Here is a 16,307-nt window from a genome sequence, read left to right on the forward strand (position 1 = left end):
AGGAAATATTGAGTATTCTAGTAATACATCTATGCTATATATATATTATAATTTAGCATATCACATTGTCACAATATTCAATATTGTATATACCGAAAATAGAATCAAAGGCTTTAGCGCCACAAACAATAACCTGGCTAACTATTTGCTTTCTTTCTCCATCTAGCTTCTCACGCCCTTCCCCAGAGCTAAACAGTTCGGGAATAGGGGCAAAAAGCCTGGAGATTTGCCCCAATTCAGAGCTGGCTAATGAAGGAAACTGCGTCTCTCCTTCCACTTGGGTGCCTGTCACCACGCTACCTTGGGGCCCTCGGGAACTTAGGTCAGGGTTACCCAAAGCCATAGGAAAAACAGGGTGTATCTGCTCACGGTGGATCTTTTTTAGCCAGAGGAACGGGAATACTTTTTGTGGTAAAATGAACATAAACACATCACAGAAGAGAAGACAAGCTCTGCCTCAAGTTTTCAGACCACAAGCCTTCTTTCTGCAGCAGGCTCCTCGGGCTCCTTCCCCAGGCCTCTGCGCCCCTCTCTGACACCTTTCCTGTCCTTCGCTCTTCAGGGCACTTCGGTTAAAAACTGACCGATACGGAAAGTACTGCTCTCTAGCACAGAAGGTCAGGCCGAAACCCTTGGGAGCTGTCCCACGAATACAGACCTTGAGGTCCCTGTGCATGAGGCCTTTACTGTGCAGAAACTCAACGGCCTCTGCGATCTGCAGGAAGATGTGCAGACACACGCTCCTCTCTCTCTCCGCTATGGTGCAGCGGCTGTTCATCCAGTCTTTGAGGTTTTCCTTTCTGCACAGCTGCATCTGAATGTAAAGATACACCTTCGGAGAGCTGGGCTGGAGTTTTTCTGCAGTGTTTTTGGTGAGATCTAGACTTAAAGTGGTCGGTCTCGGAGGAGAGACAGAGATACTCGGTTGGGAAGAAGACTCGCTACTGGAATGCTTGAAAGCACTTAGTTTATTCGCACAATGGTTGCCCATATGCAGTCGCTTCGTTTTGAGCTCTTCTTTACTGGACGCGTTATCACAGCCAGAATCTTCAAATACTATAGAAGAGGATGTTCTCTCCCTTGACCTTTCGTAAGGAGAAGCTCCAGAAGGACAAAGTTCAAAGGAGTGTCCCTCGTCATTGCCATCCATAGTACCATCTTCCACATCGCAGTCCGTGAGGCAGCTGTCCCGGAGGTTGCACGCTGCATCCACGGACTCACTGGTATCTGCATGGTCCGTTCCCGAAAATTCCAGCGGAGAGAACTGGCTCTCAGATGAACTCGTCTGGCCACAGGAAATCCCTACTGAAAAAGACCTCCTTTGTGAAGAAGGAGCTATGATTTCAATATGTTCCTTTGTAGAGAAAGGATCCATTCTGCGTATTTTAACTGACGGTGCATCCATGGGACTAGGAGAGCTGAGCGGCCAGTCTGTGCTAAAAGTGGGACAGGTACAAAGGGAAGAGAGGCAATATGTGCCGATTAAATGGTCGGAACCACAGTCTTTATTCTAAAAGCTTCATCTATAAGAAAGCCAGTACCAAATGGCAAACAACACACAGATGAAATGAAAACATGCTCTATGAGAGAGAGCATTATATTCCATCCATTTCTTCTAAAAGATTTCAACTGGAAAGCTTAATTGTAGACTTGAAACAGTTACTTGGGACTGTCATGCCAGAGCAGCCAGGGCCTTTATGCAAAACACAAAGCACTGAGGGACCGCCAAGGACAGGACTCCTCAGTGGCCATGGTTCGAAGCCCTTGTCTGAATTAGGGCAGAAGCCCGCAGGGCCCTGAGCCATGGGGCCACCTCACTTGGTCCTTCCATGGTCTGGCTATTGACCGCATTTGTAAGTGTCATCTTAACAAGTTACCGCATACGGATCTAGGCTGTGCTTAGTACTTTCAGGCAGGAATTTTACTCTCAATTATTTGGTAAATTGTCTATATGCAGCCCGTTTCCTCTCTGTTCTCATTCACTCCTTTTTAAAAGAGCCTTCCTTCCTACAGCAGAGCATACTTAATATGGGAATTATCTTCAGGTTACCCAAGTTTAAGTATTTTTAACTGCAAATAGCTTTAAAGTAGTTGGATAGTTTTAAAGGAGTTGTAAACTGTTAACTACTGAGAAACTGAAAATCTAAAATAAAGAAGTGGTGACAAAAGCAGACAAAACCTCTTAAAGAGAAAAGCCACTGTAAATCCCTTAGCGATTTATAATTCACACAGCCCTATCTACAAATAATTTTTAAAATTCATGTTCTAAAAAATAAACTTTTCATTCTTTTTTTTTAAATAAACTTTTCAATTAACAAGTGGCTAGATAACGTTCTAAAACCTGACAAAGAGAACAGCATTTTTTTCCCTAAAACAAATAAGCAAAACTTATCTCTAGTTATAGAAATGATATTTTATTCACATAAGCAAAAAAACTAGCCCTAAAGAAGGTACTAGCTTTTAAGTCTATGTCTAACCAAGTTACCTTTCATCTTTCAGCCAAATTTCATCCATTTTTTCTTGCCACTTCTCTGGTGGTGCTTCTAACCACGCATTGAAATATCTAACAATCCCTGGATGGTCAAGCTTGGCTAAGGCTTTAACTTCTCGCATTACCTTTTCCCGAGCCAACTCCCTGAAATACAGAGAAAGAGACAACACTGAAGATTGCTCTTATCTGAAAAAGTAATCATATCTCTAGTGAGAAATAAGAAAATAAAATTCTCTCGAATCTAAAATTAGAAACAGACGAGTTAGCCCTAGTGGCACAATTTTAAAAAGCCACACAGTAGAGTTTGCAGTTTAAAAAAATACATGTATTTTAGGGTTTTTTTTCCTTCTAGAAATAACTGCTACGAACACATTGCCTCATTCAAACAAAGCTTTCTTGGATGACTAAAAATGAATGACTACAGACCATTAAAGATATAAAGACCACTTAATATTTGTTAATCCAACAGGAGGATGAACGGGCGTAAGTGAAGTATTCAGGAAAGAGAGCTCAGGACGGCAGCTCAGGAGGCTGGAGAACGACCATACTGGTACATATGTAATTGGCACGTATTACCATCCAAAAAACCTGTATTAGCATGTTTGTTTGTTTAAAGCAAGCCTCAAATACAGAATATCACAGGCAATGAAGTTTAATTAGAAAAGGATCCAGATTTGAGTTTCTGCTTTGGCAGCTTTTCTGGTGGGTCTAATCTCCCATTTCTAGGGATCCCACTAACTGTTCTATCACCTCCAAGTGCTTTTCCTCGAGCCTTTGTCAGGCCATTTTGTGTAGCTGGCCATCTCTCCCTACACATCTGTCTGCTGAGTGACAGGCTACTCTTGAATACCCAGCACAAATGTCACCACCTCCAAAAAGCTTGCCTTCCTTGATTTCAGTTATATCTGCACTTTTTCATGAGAAACTATTCACTAATGGAAGACACCAGGTCATAACCTTCCTTGCATTGTAGTTACTTGAATATATATGCAAAAGCCTCAAAGAGTTATTGGTTCTTGGGGGCAGAAGATTTGCTTAATTTCATATCCGACATGGTACCTTGCACAAATGAATATTTAAACTATTCAAAAATTATATACCAAGGAAAAGAACTAGGCCCAAGGAAAAGAATTAGTACACAAATCCATCCCAGTCTTGTGTCCCTAACTGTTGGACAGAATGTTTAACTACCAGTTACAAGGACAACAGAGCAATTAGTGCACATTTAATTAAGAATCAATAAGAGCTTACAGGCACCTGGGTGGCTCAGTCAAGCGTCTGCCTTCGGCTCAGGTCATGATCAGGGTCCTGAGACCGAGTCCTGCATCGGGCTCCCTGCTTAGTGGGGAGTCTGCCTCTCTCTCTCCCCCTGCTCCTGCTCTCGCTCTCTCAAATAAATAAGAAATCTTAAAAAAAAAAATCAATAGGAGCTTTCTAAAATAGATGGAAAAGAAGGCATTACTCAAAGCCCATCATCTTAAACATGACACTGTTCTGAGTTAGAAATGCTACTTCTAGGAATCTATCCTATGGAAACAGATGTGGTCAAAAATTTATATAAAAGATGGACCCTGCAAAGTTGTTTTTAACTGCAACGAACCTGAAACCCAATTAACAATAAAGAAACAGTTAAACAAAATATTTCACATGTATCAACTGGACTATTATCCAACCATAAAATACTTTGTTTTAACGTTTTAATAAAATCCTCCTAATAACATGGAAAATGCCAAGGATACAATAAAGTAAGCAACAGATTAAACTGTACTGGATTGGTAACTATGCTACTAACTAGGTAAATTTATGACCAGAAAAAAAATTAAGGGAAATACCCAAAAATGGTAATATAGTGAGCACTACTGGGAAGAGAAGACGCAGATGATTTTTGTTTTAATACTTTCCCCTATTTTCCACAATATATAGATTATTTTTAAATGGTGCTATGTAGTAAATATGATAGTCATCACGATTCACTGTGGAAAAGTTCTGAGTGTTTAAGAATCAAAAACAAGGGCAGATTTTTTTTTAAGTCGACGCAAAGCAATCTAAATAGATCACCCCTTTTTCGACGGCTGGTTACCTGGTGGCACTTACAAGCTAAGATTCAGAAGGTCGGAAACTATGTTTTCTATAGGATGTGCGGAGTACAGCAAGCAGGACATCTTACCTGTGAGATGAGCAACACGGCGCTAGTTGCAAGCCCACTAACAACGCCCTCCCTTACCTGTTGGGGAGGCGGATTCTCTTGATAGCGTAATTGCAGTCATCTACTTTGTTTCTGGCTTCAAAGACGACTCCAAACCCGCCACGACCCATGCACTGAACTGGTTCAAAGTCTGTTAGATAGCTTAAAAAAAAAAAAAAAAAAAAAAAGGGAAATTTAATAAGGCAGTAGTTCAATTTTACTTTATGGTACATAAAAAGTACATAAACTCAGTAAGTCTCGTAGAACTTATTTTAATAGAGATTGCAGTTTAAATTTGACTACTAGTATTCTTTGTTCTTCTGTTTATGTACATGGAGCAAACCCATTCTAATTTTTTCCTAGGAAATTTATAAAATATAAAAACCCTTCTTGGGTTTTTTGGGAATCCCTTGTTAATCACTTGTTCTTACAGCAACCGTACTACTGATCTAACCTGTCCAGTACTTTCCAACACCTACCAAAATATTCTATCCTTCATTGTCTAAACTTCTGCCTCCTGTGGCATTCTGCACTCAATTAGAGAAACACAGCTTAGGGGCATCTGGGTGGCTCAGTCGGTTAAGTGTCCTGCTCTTGGTTTCAGCTCAGGGCCTGATCAGGGTCCTGGGATCAAGCCCGCGACAGGCTCCGCACTAAGGGGGGAGTCTGCTTGAGGATTCTTTCTCTCCCTCTCCCTCTGTCCGTTCCCTCCCCCCGCGCCCCCACCCCTCGCCACATGCACTCTCTTTCTCAAATACAGAAATAAATCTTAAAAAAAAGAAAAAGAAAAGAAAAAAACATAGCTTAATCTTATGTCAGTGCCTGTAAATTTTATGGAAAAAATATAATCAGTCCTATTAAGTTTTGTTTGTTTTTGTAGCTAGAAATCTTTCTAGGAACCAAAGCTGTGTGAAATTGGCTAGGCTGCCTCATGAGTCAGTATGCTCGTCACCAGAGGAATTCAGACAGAAGCTGACTCCGCATCTGTGACTTACAGGCTGACCTCGTCTCCCTTTCGTGCCTGACTCTTCGCTCTGCACTCTACATTCCAGCCGACTTGCACCAGGCTCTCTCGAAACTTTGGGGCTTTTGCTTCTCCTATTTGCTCTACTGAGATGGCCTATTTCTTTGCACTTAATGAAACTCCGTTTTCCCTTCATTCTGCTCACCTCGCCACCACTGTGGAACCTTCCCAGACCCCGTCCTAAGGTTCTCATAGCACTTTGCATGTAGTTTTTTGAACTATTTAAACATAATCTCAATATTTTGCAGTTATTTGTATGCAGCTCACTCTCCCCACAGCAACTGCATTGTGGGGGCCTTGAATGCAGGAAAGCACTCTTGCTTCTTTTTGTATTTCCAGAGCTTAGGCTTACCTGGAAAATGGAAGGTCTAACAAATCTCCATCAAATAACATAAGAAAAAAATAAATGAATGCATGCATGCTGTGGAAGTTGTTCTTCCAGCCATATGGGGGAGTGTTGAATTCGATTATCTTTACTGTCTCTCATAAGGCTAAGTTTATTACTTTACGATTTGCACACTCATATTAATTTAGTAGTTGGCTCAGCTGGTTAGAGCACGGAGTTGAGGAGAGGCAATCGATCCCAATCCTCCATGGGCCAATTACCTTCACAGAGAATGAAGAACGATAATTTGTATACCTAAAAATAGCTAGTCAAGGCACTTCGGTACCGATCCATCTCCCCAGCTACAAAGCTCGTGAAATTCACCCCCTACTCCTGCAGGGCCAATTGCATTATTGTCCTATGTTAGAGAAATATCTTATATATGATTATAGACTCTGCAAAATGTAAGTATCATCTTGCCCGAGGTCCCAACTGACAAATGACGGAGTTGAGACTTGAATGCATGACTGAACCCAGAGCTCGGGTTCTTCACAGCGCCTACGATATAGCAGGCATTCGATCAACATCAGGTATTCCTGGATTTGAAAAACAGTCAGCTGTACTTGCCATATTGAAGAAAGTGAAAGGAAAATTAAATCTAATTCAGAGTACAGTATTCCAGTTCTCTTCACAACAGCCTTATAGATGTATGTTTATTCACTCTACCCTACTCTTCCCTGTCTTTACCTGACTCTTCCTTACTCACAATTTAAGGTTCACTGAAAATGTGACCTCATTTATGATGCCCTCTTGAATCATCACAACCAGTCACTGCGTTACTCGTAGTTCATGGCTTTTTACTTAGCTGTTTGTTTTGCCCGGTATTATCTTCCCTCATAGACTTTAAGCCCCTCCAGGATAGGCCCAGTCTTTTTATTTCTCCCAAAGCCAGAAATACTGTCCTGCACTCAGTTGTTCCGAGTAAATGTTGAATGAACCATGAATGGCTTCAGTGGTGGATTACCCCGTGAGAGTTGTCAGGTCCCTAGTTCCCTCCCTCTCTCTGCCTTGTCAGGTCCCTAGTTCTCTCCCTCTCTCTGCCTTGTCAGGTCCCTAGTTCTCTCCCTCTCTCTGCCTGCTGCTGTTGAGGCCACTGACATAGTAGTCAGCATCTTCATCAGAAGGGTACTAAAGCCTTTGCCATTTCTTAGTCACCTAGTAAATTCTGCTTGGGAAACTTGTAGCTAAAACAAATTGAAACACGGCAATTCTCAGCTTGTGATAATACAGTATGAACGCAGCTTAGATAAATTAGGTCTACACATCACCCAAGTATCACACAGTTTCGCTGTAATTTTCAATCTTTTCTGTCATAAAACCATTACCCTAGATATTAAACAATAAGGTTCTGTATCTCTTCCTTGTCCCCATATCGCCAAGTGCTAAGTATAACATCAAAACAAAGGGAAAATGCAGGAAGAAATCAGGTAATATGAAAAATGAACCACAGTACCACTTCCTGTACCACAAAGTGTAACGACCCGTACGCCTGACAGATGATAACAGATTCTCTACTTTTATTTTACCTTCAAATTATTTGAAGTGCCTACTTTTTAGGGGACTCACCTCCCTCTTCTATTTTTAAAATGACCTATTGGTGTATTCCCCCTATTTTTCTACTTCTTATTCTAGACAGAATAAAGATGAAATAAATAATTGAAGAATAAGTTAACACATAGAGATTTCTATCATACTCTAATAACACAATAATAGTTTGGTACTGTTAATGCCAAGCCCAGTACAGGGCATACCCTCGATAACGAAGTGATCTGAATAAGAACTTAATTTTGGACTTCTGTAACACGATTTTTATACCCCTTAGGGTACATAACACTTGGAATAAATTTAAGTTACTTGAGGGTTAAGTCTATGTTTCATTTCCCTGGATACTGACACATTAAAGAAAAAGTTAAACAAGATCTTAGTTTAGAGGTCATTTCTTCCTTGATTCAAACAGTTGCTACCAGAAGCTGAGCACATATATACTTTATATATGATGAGACTCTTACCGTGATACATATCCAGAATTTTTTATGTCATTCCAGCTATTGTCCTTAGCTTCTCCACTGACAGAATCATATTTAGTTTCAGTTTGACACTGAGTTTCAGATTCCTTCCTTTGCTGATAAGGTGGGGGAAAAATCATTAGTAAAGCTGAATTGAAGTTAGCTAACAATCTTAAGCTATAAGATAACATTTAAAAAAATAATATGGACAAACAGAAAAGTATTCTAAGAACACGGAATACAGCATTTCCCTTGTCAGCGGGAAGTGAAATGGGAGGGGTGAAGGCCAGATGAGGAGGGAAAGGATGATAAGTCAGGAGACAGGAGAGGACGGGCAACAATGAGTTCATGGCGAAACTTAAGCAAATGTCCCCCTAGTCCCCACCACACACACACTTTCTCCCAACACTCTGAAATGCATTAGATTCTAAAAAATGTCTTACTCTGTGAGGATGAGGATGGAAAAGTCTACGCACAATAAAAGTTGTGGCTACGATACAAAACAGAATAGTTCCAACTATTTCTTTCCACCAGTGTAAGAGGAGAACAGGATCCTTTTTCCGAATGTTCTTGCTGTAATTTGGGTTATCGAGAAATCGGACTGTGATCTGTGTGCTCCGTTTGCTCCTCTCCCTCTTGTAGTATGGTAGATAATAACCATTATCTTCCAAAACAAACATTAAAAGATTATTTTTAAAAAGATAAACCAATACAGAGCCACCTTTAATTGTTAAACATTATCTGTTTTCTTATCACTTCTATTACTAATTCCTTTTATTAAAGCTTCATCTACTTTAATGCTTTTCAATAGCCTCATTACCCTACTTTTTCTTTTTTCCTACACAAACATATTTTCCTTTATTCCATAAGCATCATAGATTTTCTTTGTACTGAATAATAAGACCAGGAAAAAACCTTAAGGGCTGTCTTCTTTGTTACTTCATTAATAATCCAATTCTTTAAATGCAAAAAAGAATCAGACAGTACTCAAATCTTCCTTCAAGGTTTTTAAGCTTTACTCTCATTTGCCATCCGTAAAATACAAATTTTACCAAAAATTATTCTTTGCAAACTCAGAAGAAAATATCTCCAACAGTCTCCTTGGTTCATTTCAAGCTGTTAAAATCAGGCTGTCCTGGAAAGCAGCCCACCTGTTTGGCTTCTACTTTGTACCACGTGGACAGACTACACAATTCTCTCTTACCTTGTATTTTGATCAGCATCAGATAAAGACTGTTGCTTCTAGGTCAGAGCCCTCTGTTTTTGTCAATTTAAATTTTACAACAACTTCCCAGTGCTAGCATCTAGGGTGAATGATGAGGAATCTGTTTTTGTTTAATGCAGATCTGACAATTTTTTTTATATCTAACTATTCAATGTCCTTTCACATCTGAATACATCCTAACTTTAAACACCCAGGAATGTATTTCCTATCAAATTTCACCTCCTCTTAACTTAATTTCCCTTGTTGGAGGACAAAATTAAAATCCCCTCATTTTATAGCGTTTTCATATAGCACTATGGGAAATACCTATTTTCTTTATTATACCGGCTGATATTATATAGATTATATTAAATAGGCTGATAACTAAATGAAAGCTAATCACAAGAATTAATGCTTACCGAATACGACATAGTGCTAGCTAAGACTGTATGTGTATTACCTCGTTTAGACCTTGTAACAATCTAAGAAATAAATATCAGGATTACTATCCTTGGTTTACAGATGAACCAAGATGCAGTTAAGTTAGGTGTGCCCAACCTAGTATGTGGCAAAACTGGGATCTGAACCCTGGCAATCTAATTCTGGAACTTGCATCTTTGGCCACCATTCATACTATTCCTCCGAAGATATTTTCTACCTTCCAATTAACTACCTTTCATTTGAATCCTACTAATTAATCTCAAATTAATAAATAAACTAAAAGGAAAAGTAAAGCGGCATTTTCAGTGCGAGCTTCACCATATGGGTGAATACTTACCATATGGGTATTGCAAGATTGAAAGCGCGCCATTACTGTACTCTTCATGAGAAAACTTATCGTTACTGAGACATTTGTCAAATTCATCAGACCCCACCAAGACAGGAGTTCTGGAAGGAGAATCTAAAAGAAAACGGTAAAATCTTAAGTGTTAAGACTTCCAGGAAAATGCATGTACCTCATTCAGTCAAAAAACAGATATTCAACCACTGTTCTGTTCAAATATGTTAAGTAAATGACTCAAGGTTCTTTCCCCTTGAAAAGTAGTCTTGTAGAGAAGATGACTCATTTAAACAAGTAATTAAAATAGGATGTGATATATGTGATAAAAAACATATATAAGCTATGGAAAGATAAGGAAGTAGGTGGCCTACTATTTGAATTCAACTCATTTAAATGTCTCAAAGAATATGATGTAATAACCAGATAATGTTTCAGAAATATTCTTTAAATTTTTTTTTATTAGAGAATAATAAAGAGAGAGAGAGAGCACATGAGCAAGCACAGGGGTGTGGGCAGAGGGAGAGGGAGAGAGAGAATCTCAGGCAGGCTCCATGCCCAGCAAAGAGCCCAATGTTGGGCTTGATCCCATGACCCTGAGACTATGACCCAAGCCGAAATCAAGAGCTGGATGCTCAACCACCTGAGCCACCCAGGTGCCCATTTCATAAATATTCCTAATATGTTAAGAGCTAAGGGATCCTTAGGCATAGTCACGGAGGGGTTAAGAGTGTTTCTAATTTGTCTAGAGCAATATTTTATTAACACTGATTTCTTTAGGAGCAGCTGCTGTTTCAATGAAACCACGCTGTAAAAGATAATTAAAATTCACTGACGTCTGAAATACCTTCCTAGCTTGTCAGAAAAGAAAGAGTCCATAACAGTTGTAATCTCTGTGGTGTTCAATACTAGGACAAAGACAGTCATGAGAAGGCCTCCGAACTCTTCAGTAGTACGAAAGTTCACAATTCACTTACGAATTAAGGGTTTCCATTTGATTGTTGGCAAAGGCATAAGTGCGTATTCATTATTGACAGATTCCAAGGCCTTGGGACTTGTAGGAAACTTTTCTGAAATTCTGACTGATGACTGCAGATACAGCTGACCTCTGTACATTCCTGAGTCAACGAGAACACTGTCAATTATGTCTAGAATCAAGTACCAATGATTTTTTTCAAAAAGGTTCATTTTGATTTAATACAATTAGATTAATTCGTTATTTCTTCACGTGCTACACAACTCTTTTCAAAGAAGAATCAAGCCTGAAGTATACGAATGCGACCCAAAGTTTATTTAACAGAAACAGGAAAGGAAAGCTATACACAAATTACAACGATTCTCACTGAATAACAACTGTCAGTAATTACTGGAACACTTCCGGTAGGGAAGTTCAAAGAGATCACTGTACACTTAAAAAACTGACAGCTTAGAGGAAGTAACTTTCTTTTTAAGGAAACCAAAACACCTTTAATTCCAGAGATGCTGCTAACACGTCAGTTAATACTATCATAATACATGTGTGACATGTTATTCTTCCAAATTCTTGCATTTCATTGAGATTGAGGGGTGGATGGCACACTGATAGAGCTTAAAGAATTTTATGAGTATTTGACCACCAACACTAGTGCAAATAATGAGACTCAAAGGTTCACAGAAGGCCTCCAATTGCCCAGAAGCACACAAGAATTTTGTTACTATTTTTCAGGTAAGTTACAAAGATACATAGAAAAAATAAACCTTGACGGTGGGGGGCAAATTGACACACAGATGCAAATACAAATGCAGAAAGTTTTAGACTCTGAGGATATATGAGTAATTTACAGTATGCTGTATGATGGCAACATTTCTAAGCCTTTCTTTCCTTCCTTCCTTCCTTCCTTCCTTCCTTCCTTCCTTCCTTCCTTCCTTCTTTCTTTCTTTCTTTTTTAAAGATTTATTTATTTGACAGAGAGAGAGGCAGCGAGAGAGGGAACACAAGCAGGGGGAGTGGGAGAGGGAGAAGCAGGCTTCCCACTGAGCATGGAGCCCGACGTGGCGCTCGATCCCAGAACGCTGGGATCATGACCTGAGCCGAAGGCAGACGCTTAACGACTGAGCCACCCAGGTGCCCCACCTTTCTAATAGGGTCTCAGAGGAAAAGATCATGCCATACTAATTGAAAGTTTCCGAATTGGATAAATGGGAAAAAACAGCAGGAATGGAAACCAAAGTATAAATCTTAGGGACGATCTAAGCCAGGGTACGTATTTAGGAATTCAAACTGCTAGAGGCATACCTGAGGTAGAAAGAAACAACGTAGGAATAAAACCTAAATGTCAGTATGTCCCACCACTAGATAAGAGACCTACTCACCCAGGTAAACGCTGTTTTCTGTGGCTCCTCGGGCAGCTTCTACAATGTCTTCTTCATCTTCTAAAACTTCATTGTTAGATGCATAACTTGTATCATCAAAAAGACTTATGGGAATGACTTTTCCATCCTTAACTAACCAAGCAGATGCAATGGGAGTACAAAACTAAACAAAAATAGAGTAGTTTTATATAATTTCAAGCAGTATTTATGTAATTCAACTCTTAAAATGACATTTAAAAATCACACATTTAAAAAATTTTTCCAGCTTTACAAGGTATAATTGACAAATAAAAATGTATATATTTACAGTGTACAATGCCATATCTTGACATATATATATATATATATATATATATATATATATATACACATTATGAAATGATTAGCACCATCAAGCACCTGGGTCAGGTGCAGTCAGTTGAGCATCTGCCTTCGGCTCAGGTCATGATCCCAGGGTCCTGGGATTGAGTCCAGCATCGGCTCTCTGCCCAGCGGGGAGCCTGCTTCTCCCTCTGCCACTGCCTGCTGCTCTGCCTACTTGTGCTCTCTCTGTCAAATAAATAAAATCTTAAAAAAGAAAAATCTATCCCCCTCATTTCACAATGTATATGCATATCAAATCATGTTATATACCTCAAATATATATGGCTTTTATTTACCAATTATACCTCAACAGACAAGAAAAAAATTTTTTTTAAAAGGTCTACCCTGGGGCACCTGGGTGGCTCAGTCGGTTAAGTGTCCACCCAACTCTTGATCTCAGCTTAGGTCTTGATCTCAGGGTTGTGAGTTCAAGTCCTGCATTGAGATCTACTCTCAGCAAATTTCGAGTATACGATATAGTATTATTAACTATAGTCACCACACTGTACATTACACCTCCAGAACTTATTCATCCTGCGTAACTGAAATCCTGTACCCTTTGACCAACATCTCTCCATTTCTCCTACCACTCCCCCCACCCAGCCCCTGGCAACTACCATTCCACTCTCTGTTCTGTGAATTCAACTTTTTAAAATTCCACATGTAATAAGATCATGCACTATTTCTCTCTCTGTGATAGGCTTATTTCACTTAGCATAATGTCCTCCAGGTTCATCCATGTTTTTGCAAATGACAGCATTTCCCACTTTAAGGCTGGATAATATTCCACTGTGTACATATACACAGCCCATTTTCCTTATCCATTCATTTACTGATGGACACTTAGGCTCCTTCTATATCTTGGTTATTGTGAATAACGGTGCACTGAACATGGCAGTGCAGATATTTCTTCGAGATACTGATTTCACTTCCTCTATCTTCCCAGAAATGGGATGGCTGGATCATAGGGTAGTTCTCTTTTTAATTTTTCCAAAGCACCTCCATACTGTTTTCCACAGTGGCTGCACCACTTCACATCCCCACCAGCAGGGCACAAAGATACAAACATCCTCACCAACACTTGTTTTCTGCAATCTTTTTCAGAAGAGCCACTCTAACAGGTGTGGAACCAACATTTCTTAAAGCCTAGAGAACAGGCTGAGAATCCAAAATGACAGTTACTTCCCTCTACCCAATAAGCCTGGACAAACTGGGAAAGGAAAACACATATTTATAAATACTCTGTGGTTTCAGGTACCTGGTATTCCCATTCCAGATGTCCTCCCTTCTTGCTAAACGCCATAACCTTCCAGTCAGCAACTGAGACCTTTATCACTGTGTCCATCATGGCAGCTTCCTGTTCTTCCACATCTGAAATAATTTTAGACCCTTCTTTGTTCCCACTGGGCTTTAAGGTGCTTTCAATAAATCCGGCTCTAGTTTCCATGTCTGGAATATACCGAAGTTCAAAGTGGCCAACACTGAAATTCCACCTTAAATTTACAAAGGTTTGTTTTAGAAATTTACACTTAAGTAAAGGGACCAAATAATAAAGAACAGTTCTAGATTCAAGAAGCAAACACTAAAATTTTGTGATGAGAAAAAGAACATCAACATAATTTTCTGGGAGTGCTCCGCTGATTTATGCCACAAGAGGGCGTTACTTTGTTCTGATCCTTCAGAAACAAATGGTTCTACGTTGTAAACTTGACAATGGCTATGGGACAGATTTTCTCTCAAAAATTAACAAATGTTCACATTTCCAAATCAGAATGATTTCCTCCAGACACATCAAAGTTACCTTAAAATGAGGTTATCAGCAGTCTGCTTTCTTTATTAAAGTCTGGGCACATTTCATTCAAGTGCAGAGAAATTAATACATCCCAATAAATCAATGTAGACAGTAAGTTGAATGCATTAATTTTATATTTATATGAAAACACAGCCCTGAAAGCCAATGTGACCCAGTGTACCAAGCCTGAAGGTCATACCACCTCAGCTCTAATCTGAGATCTCTCCTGAGATTTGGCAAGTCATCGAACCTTCCGAGTTTCAGTGTCCTCATCCATAAAGTGGCAGTAATTATGTTTCCTCTATAATCAATATACAGAAAATTCACCTAACTACTGACAGTAAAATGGCTTGTCACTTAGACATAAAATGGCTTAATAATTCTGACGTCTATTAAAAAAATATACTTAAGGAACATAGATCTTAGACCTCATACTCTTTCTATTCTGGTAACTCAAAATTCTGTTAAGTTGGACATCTATTCCTATTGGTCACTGGACACCCAGCAGGCACTCAAATACTTAAGGAAACAAAATCCCATCAGGATAAAGGTCAGGTTGCCAGCAGATGCAAAGCCCTATTCACAGTCCAGTGAACATAGAAATATTTTCTTAACTGAGTTTGAGAAAACAGGAAAGGAAACTGAATTCTATTGCATCAGATTAGACAAAATCTGAAAGTCTGGTTCACTTTCAAAAGATAAAGATGAGATCTCAAATGATGTTTACTACAGAGGCAAGTTAAAATTTAAAAAAGATTTAAAAAAAAATCAAGCATGTGATTTAGGACCAGCACATGTCATCCAATCATCTTACTTTTTAATCACACATTTAAATGTAAAAATTACATAAAGAATTCATTATTTGAAAAGGGAAACAAAGGCATTTGACCAAATAAATTATACTTTAACACTTTAAGAAAACAGACTAAAATGTATTTTAAAATTGGGGTTGTCAAACACACTACGAAACTACTTACTAGAGAGAACTACAGAGTCAGAGACCAAGCTGAAATAAAGCACATTAACTCTGCCTTAAGAGCACTCTGCATTCAAAGAACTTTGATCAGTGAGGTTGCTATAGTCATTGTGTGGGCCTCCTCCTGGCTACCACCTCCAGAGCCTATGGTGGGAGTTTCAATTCGGAATTTGTTAATAATCATGAGACCATTTTTAATTTAGGGCCTACATTTCTCTTTAAAAAGTTTTATGTTTTTAGGACAAGAAAATAGTTCATAAGGAAAAATCTGATAAATTTGGGTTTTGCTGAACTTGTAATTATCAACAGCAACATTCTCTGAATACATACTTCTCGTTGCCACTGCGAGGTCCGACAGCTCTAACAGTTTTCTGGGAGCGCTGCAGAAGCAGGATGTCTTCTTGTTCCATGTCATCATTATCCCATTGGCGACAACCCAAAGCTGAACAGATGTACCTCACCTGAAAAGACAGATATAAATTTTGCAAAGAATACAAGTTACAGGAGATCAGAGACAATAAAAGAATCTATAATTTATTAAAAAAATTGAGGAGGTCTGTAAGAAATACCCAAGTATTAAGAAGCATCAGTTAGACTACCAACTCCTGAAATGAGTTACTTAGAACCATAAAAGAAACAATAAATATTTATTTCAGGGAATGATTTTAAGGATTTAGGTAATTTTAGTTTCATTTGGGGGCTTTCCATGGAATACATGAAAAGAAACATAACCAGTTGTGATCTTCTACCA

General features: G+C 39.0%; 1 protein-coding gene across 1 annotated transcript in view; it reads right to left on the reverse strand.

Moving 5' to 3' along the window:
* The window catches only part of EIF2AK3 (eukaryotic translation initiation factor 2 alpha kinase 3), a 66,470-nt gene that overhangs the window by 16,751 nt on the left and 33,412 nt on the right, over positions 1–16,307 (reverse strand). The window contains exons 4-13 of the mRNA XM_026481059.4: positions 15,887–16,017; positions 14,047–14,281; positions 12,426–12,588; positions 11,051–11,191; positions 10,074–10,196; positions 8,535–8,755; positions 8,095–8,207; positions 4,716–4,838; positions 2,486–2,635; positions 659–1,436 (exon numbers count right to left, since the gene is read on the reverse strand). Of these exons, the coding sequence (XP_026336844.1) occupies positions 659–1,436; positions 2,486–2,635; positions 4,716–4,838; positions 8,095–8,207; positions 8,535–8,755; positions 10,074–10,196; positions 11,051–11,191; positions 12,426–12,588; positions 14,047–14,281; positions 15,887–16,017 (2,178 nt within the window). The remainder of the gene's footprint in view (positions 1–658; positions 1,437–2,485; positions 2,636–4,715; positions 4,839–8,094; positions 8,208–8,534; positions 8,756–10,073; positions 10,197–11,050; positions 11,192–12,425; positions 12,589–14,046; positions 14,282–15,886; positions 16,018–16,307) is intronic.

This window comes from Ursus arctos, unplaced genomic scaffold (genome assembly GCF_023065955.2).
Source record: "Ursus arctos isolate Adak ecotype North America unplaced genomic scaffold, UrsArc2.0 scaffold_8, whole genome shotgun sequence".
NCBI lineage: Eukaryota > Metazoa > Chordata > Mammalia > Carnivora > Ursidae > Ursus > Ursus arctos.